Source organism: Rhincodon typus, chromosome 20 (assembly GCF_021869965.1).
Source record: "Rhincodon typus isolate 14 chromosome 20, sRhiTyp1.1, whole genome shotgun sequence".
NCBI lineage: Eukaryota > Metazoa > Chordata > Chondrichthyes > Orectolobiformes > Rhincodontidae > Rhincodon > Rhincodon typus.
Genome location: NC_063351.1, coordinates 31,084,609 through 31,091,242, shown reverse-complemented (window position 1 = coordinate 31,091,242; position 6,634 = coordinate 31,084,609). Strand labels below are relative to the sequence as shown.

The 6,634-nt window shown below is 42.0% G+C and overlaps 1 protein-coding gene across 1 annotated transcript in view; it reads left to right on the top strand.

Annotated features, from left to right (window-relative positions):
- The first annotated feature begins 508 nt into the window (after window positions 1-508).
- LOC109936422 (G protein-coupled receptor kinase 5) overlaps window positions 509-6,634 on the top strand; it is a 243,528-nt gene continuing 237,402 nt past the window's right edge. The window contains exon 1 of the mRNA XM_048608894.1: window positions 509-778. Within this exon, the coding sequence (XP_048464851.1) occupies window positions 727-778 (52 nt within the window). The 5' untranslated portion in view covers window positions 509-726. The remainder of the gene's footprint in view (window positions 779-6,634) is intronic.

Here is a 6,634-nt window from a genome sequence, read left to right as displayed (position 1 = left end):
AGTCCAACACTGGCATCTCCACATAATGGCTATCATCGACACCACAAAGTGCCGGGTCAGAATGGAGAGGACCTCCAAGACGATTGTGCACGCTGACCACTTCACCTGATGAAGGAACAGCATTCGAAAGCTTGTGATTTGTGCCTTCTGAAAGAAAGGTACTATAACTGGGACAAATTGTGAAATTTAACATCCAGATAGTTGCAAACCTTTTGGGAGTAAAAGTGGCTGATTATTTGAACAGCATGCTTGGCGCCTCACTTGATGGTTAGACCTCTTTCTCCCATCCCATCATTCAAAGCACTGCATTGATGAGAACTAAAGTGGCCCAGACAATGGGACTATAACTCCCAGAATGCCGGCGGAAGCCGCGGCTGCGCAGTGGCTGGCGCTGGGGTGTGGCGGGCGGGTGGATTGGGAGCCCCCTGCAGGCCGGGAGGGTTCATGGCAGCCTCCGCTCCCTTTCCCCAGCCCCCCGCCCCCTGGAGGAGCCCAGAGCATGGGGGGGAGATCGGCTGCCAGTCGCTCGCAGTGTGTGTGTGTGATGTCCCGGTGCCCTGGCTGTATCCAACACAGCGGGGGAGGACAAGGCGAAAGGGAATCGGGAGAAGTGGCAGGCAGCCTGGCTCAGCCGGCAGCCTGAGAAAGCAGAGACAGCAAGGTTTGACAGTAGCAGCAGAGGGAGAAGAGGAGAGCATTTCCTGAGCCGCATTTCTCCCCAAGTCAATGGAGCTGGAGAATATAGTCGCTAACACGGTCTTGTTAAAAGCCAGAGAAGGTAATGCACACACATAGAAATGTGCTGGGGCTTTCTCTTTTACGTTTGCTGGAGAGGAACGATTGGAAAACAGGGGAAAATAAGAAAATAAACTGATTTTACAATCAGGAGAGGGACGGAAAAGGGAAAGGCAAAAAAAAGCACTTTTTTTCATGACTTGTTGAGAAGGGCTGAGGGATTTCCTGGTGAGATGTAAATGTTTTACTGCGGGAGCTCGGAGTTAATGGATTGAGTGCGAACAGTAGAAGGGGCTGGCATATACAGCAATGGCAGGTTTTAGTGAAAAGACACAATCCATGCTGTACATTTTCACCCCTCACTCCATTTTGACCTTTTTTTCTCTTTTGTGGTGGAGGGGCTGGGTGGGTTGGTGGTGGTGGTGTTGGATGGCGAAGAGGCTGGAGGTGTGCTGTTATTTAAATTGAGATGTTGTGCATTGACATCACGTACTGATTTCTCAGCCTAAAGAACCTTTTCTTTCGGGACTGTGCGGTGACACAGGGATTTAATGCAGTGGAAAAGACCCTGACATATTACATCCGACCAGTGATACTGGATCTGTCAGAAATAACGCGTCTCTTTGCGTTTATGTTTAATATGTATTTCTGTGTGTAGACTGTCCAGACCCAGTTTGTATTAGCGATGTGCAGATTATCGATTTACTGGGCAGCCTAAAGGGTGCTAAATGACTGTGTATTTTGTTTGCGAGAGGGTACAGCGTATGGGAGCCTCGCTTCACACTTGGCATCTCTCAATCGCTCTAAGCTCCCGGTTAACCATCTTATTAAACGGTCGGTTTGCATTAGAAGTTGGGGGTGGGGATATTCATTGGTGTAACCTTCGTGCCACTGATTTCTAAGAAATTTTCTCTAATTGCATTTCATTTTTAAAAAAATGCAAAACCACCCCATCAACGAGCTGCAATACGCCTGAGACCGAGAGGAGCTTTTTGTTGCATTAAACTATCTGTACATCACGTTCGTCTCTTCAGTGCCCGTCACATCAGGACTATCTGAACTACACTGGGTTCTTGTCTTATTCTCTTTTTTTAAAGCGAGGTCTTTTTGTTTCATATCAATGCCCTTCAAAACAAAAATTAAAAACACAGTATTGAATCGAGTTGGCAATTCCTGCAGGGAAATCCGATTCACTGTATAGTAGTCACTTCATCTGGTTGTAATGCGAACATAAGCATGTTTGTGTTTATTTTGTCGAGGGGGTTACATTGATATTACCGCGGTGGACTGTTAACTGAGGTTTTATTACTTCCCTTACGATATCATTTGTTCCTGTTGGACAAATATGAAAGCGCAGCGTTTTAATACCGCTGAAGATGCGTTGAATTTCATGCTAATATTGTGCATTGCTTCGGCTGATAGATTTATTTTCCCTCCGTGAGTATGTTTTGGCCATTTGGAAATACGCAGTGCTTTGTGTAAGCAGAATTGGTCAGGAAAGATTGGCATGAGCAGAGGCTGAATCGCTGAACAAGAAAAGCCCGTCTGTTACGTTTATATTCACATAACATTTTAGCACATTACAGTTTCTGTATCTGACGTTAGAGGGCACAGGTCTCCGGAAACTCCGATGGAGAGAGCTGAGTGTTTTACGCACGTTTCTGTTTTTGCAATGCAAGAGGTGAAAGCATGAAATTTGCATTGCTTTTGGGGATGGTGGGTATGCAAATTAGAGGGACATGCAGACGATCAGATGATAAGTGGGCAGTACACACTGGTATTGAGTTTGTATGAAATCCTCCTGGCCTTGGTGTAATCTGCGGAGGTTTTTTTGTTCGATGCAGACTGCAGTGAGCATTAACACTTCAGGGTGTTGGTCTCTTGTACAACATATGTCTCTGTCCAGAAAATATATAAGTTTAAATGTTGTTGGGTAAGAAAACATAACAACATTCATTTAATATGGGAGCACATGAAACTACTTTTAGGTCCATTCGCGACCGCTGAATGATATTTCATCATAGGGGCAGTTTGGATGGTATTGCCCCTATTCCATGTGTGAATCTTGTTGTACCGCTGGTTTGCCACCATGGAAACCCCCCATGTAAAAGAAAACTGCATTTCTATTTTGTAAAAAAACACTGGCATGGACATAATATTTAGAATCACCAGAGGGATGTGGAAACTATTCTATGCTTGTGACCTAACTTGACCTTCCCAGCTCATTAAGGCCAGTTCTTGGGTGGAATATGAAGTATATTTCAGGGACCAGTATAGAGTAGTTTCTGTCTATTGAAGGTGGACTGCAGCCTTGTTTCTAGCTCTTTATTTTTTGTTCGTTTCTGATCGTGGATTGCAACACATGCCCATGTACACACACCACTGACAGCAACTTCTTCTAAGGGGTATTTGTTTAATCAAACCCCCTTTTTAATTCAAATTTGTTGTGATGTGGACATTTTTTCTTCTTCTTAAAATAGATTCTTTCCTTGTTCGTATCATTCATGGGATGTTGCTAAGACATGAACCTGCACAGAAACAGAAAATCAAGTTGCAGTTTTGGTTAGGACCATATGTAGAAGAACGGTGGTAGGGGGGCACAGAGGGGGTGGTTTGCTGCAAAGAATCACCTAGAAACGTATACATTTCTAACAGGTTAAACACAGGAAGGATTTACCTGACAACTGGGAGTCCAGAACCAGGGATCGCAGTCTAAGGATATGGAATAGGGTATTTAGGACTGAGATGAGAAGAAATACCGTCGTACAAAAAGTGGTGAGCCTGTGGAATTATCTGCCACAGAAAGCTGTTAAAGCCAAAACATTGAATGTTTGCAAGAAGGAGTTAGATATAGTTCTTCGGGCTATTGGATCAAAGGGTATGGGGAGAAAGCAGGAATAGGGGACTGACTTGGATTATCGATCGTGGCCATATTGAATGGCAGAGCAGGCTGAAAAGGCTGAATGGCCTACTCCTGTTCCTGTTTTCTCTGCTTCTTTGTTTCCTTAGTGAATGTTATGTCATTATCTGCCAATGTGATAATTCACTCCAGAAAGATTAAAATCAATCATTTATTCCTGTGAGTTATCATCTAATACTCTGACCTACATAAATATTTAGGTATTCGGAACAAAAGGAAGAAAGTTCTGACAAACCTGTGTAAAACACTGGATCAGAACTAACTGGAATATTCTCACCAATTCAGGACACCACACTTAAGGAAGAATATGAACACTGTGAAGAGGATTCAGTAAAACGTTTCTCAACATATTCCAGGGTGAGGAAATTCAATCATGTGGATAAATTGGGAATGCTGGGGTTGTGCTCTTTCGAGCAGGGAAGGTTGTGTGGTGATTCATTAGGGGTACTCAAAATTCAGGGGTCTAGGCAGCGTAATGAGAGATAAACTGTTCCCATCGACAAAATGATCACTAACTTAAGGTCACAGATTTAGTGACTGGTAACAGAACCTAAGGTGACATGAAGGAAATAAAATCATGTGGTAATGTGGTAGCATGTGGTAATGATCTGGGTTGCATTGTCTCAATGGATGGAGGAGGCCCATGAAAGTCATGACTTTCAAAGGGAACTGGATAATCACCTGAAATGGAATAAAATGCAGAGCTACTATGAAACTACTGAGGGAATAAGACCAGCTGAATTGTTATTGCAGAGAGCCTGCACAGCTGGAATGGCCTCCTTCTGTGCCTGTAACCATTCTGTTGTACTTTATGCATTTGCGCTTGGCATTAATCTCCTTTGGGATTAATGTGTTCAATCTGTTGATTGTGTGCTGTCATCACTTCAGTCATGAAAAAGAGTTATACTTCTGAAAATGTAGCTATTTTGATGACAATTTGTGCTATGAAAAATATAGACTTCTGCCATCTAACATGAAACCTGCTAAGTATTACAACCTAGGTCTTTTGTTACTTTTTTATTATTTAAAGTTTTTTTTTGTTATATTTGTTTGTAAGAATGTGTTTTCTGAAACTACTTTACATATAGCCATGCATTCATATATTTTAGAAGGCCATTGAATATTTAGTTGTACAAGCTCAAACATTTTATGAGTGTGTGTTCTCATGAAGTTACCTGTGTTTCTTGATTGCAATGTGGCTTCAGGAAGAATGTACTAGCACTTCAGGCTGCATGTTAATGGCGGTCTTGAAATAATTTATATGGATTTTGTTTCACTGTTATTGTGGTACAGCTGAGAGATGACTACATACTAATTCCATGGATGATTGCATTTTCAAATGTAGTACTATCAGGCTGGAATTAATTTTATTTATTAAATGTTAGCCTTACATAAATGTTGATGTTAAAATTTGCTTCTAATCACTAGCAGCAGTGCAGCTGTCAGCCATAGCACTCTCGTTTCTGAGTCAAGATTGTGGGTTAACATCTCAGCCCAGAGTCTTGAGTGTGTAGTCTTAGTGCAGTATTGAGGGAGTGCTACTGTCAGAAAATTTTCCTTTCAGTTTGAAGAAATCCCATGGCATTTTAAAGAACGACCATGTTTGGTATCTCATGGGAACTAAGGAGCAGGAGAACACCATTCAGCTCTTAAAGCCTGCTCTCCCATTCAATAAGATGAGGCTGATTTGGTTGTGGTCTCAATTCCAGTACCTCATCTACCATTTCCGTCTCCCCATCACCCTTGTCTCAAAATCTGTCAAACTCAGCCTTGGATAAATTCAACAACTCAGCCTCCACTGTCTTCTGGGGAGGAGTTCCACAAATTGATGACTGTGAAAGGAAAAAAAAATCTCTTCACTTCTGTCTTGAAAGCAAGACCTTGCTCTTAAACTGTGTCCCTGAGTTCTCCTCTCCCATACAAGGGGAAACATCCTCTCAGAACCCACCTTGTTATTTCCCTTAGGATCTAATATGTTTCAATAAGATCACCTCTTGTTTTTTGAAGCTCCAAAAGGTATACCCCAACCTGTTCAAACTTTATAAATTAAATAAGCTGTTCATCCCAGGAATGAGTCAAATGAACCTTGTCAGAATTGCTTCCAAAGCAGTTATATAGTTGTTCAAATATGGATGTCAATGGCATAGTACTACAGATTTTTTCTCACTAATGCCCTGTACAGTTGCAGTAAAATTTCTCTGCTCTGACATTCCATTCCCCTTGCAATAAATGATAACATTCTATTTGCCTTTCTAATCATTTGCTGTATTTGCTGCATACTAATCTTTTGTGATTCTTATACTTGCACATCAAATCCTTCTGTACACTGAATTGTGCAATCTCTCTCCATTTTAAATAGCATAGCGCACTGCTTTTGTATTCTTCCAATTTTCCGCAGTTCACTCCTTCTGCCAAAACTTTGTCTGATCACTAAACCTGCCTAAATACCTTTTGTAGACTCTCTAACTCTCTTCACAATTTACTTTCTTGTCTCTTTTGGTGTCATTGACAAATTTGGTTCACTCATTCTAGTCATTGCAGATTATGAATAGCTAAGGCCCAAGCACTTACTCTGTGGCATTGCACTAGTTGCAGCTTGTCATCCCAAAAAGGACCCTCATTCTCTATTTCCTGTTAGCTCACCAATCCTTTAACAATGCTAATATGTTACTCTTTGCAACATAAGCTGGTATTTTGTGTGGTTACCTTTCATGTGGCATCTTGTGGAATGCCTTTTGGTCTCCCTCAACCAGTACTATTAAGAAAAGAATATGTGGTTATTAACCCAGAGATAGTAGGAACTGCCGATGCTGGAGAATCTGAGATAACAAGGTGTAGAGATAGTAGGAACTGCCGATGCTGGAGAATCTGAGTAACAAGGTGTAGAGCTGGATGAACACAGCAGGCCAAGCAGCATCAGAGGAGCAGGAAGGCTGACGTTTCGGGCCTAGACCCTTCTTCAGAAATGGGGGAGGGGAA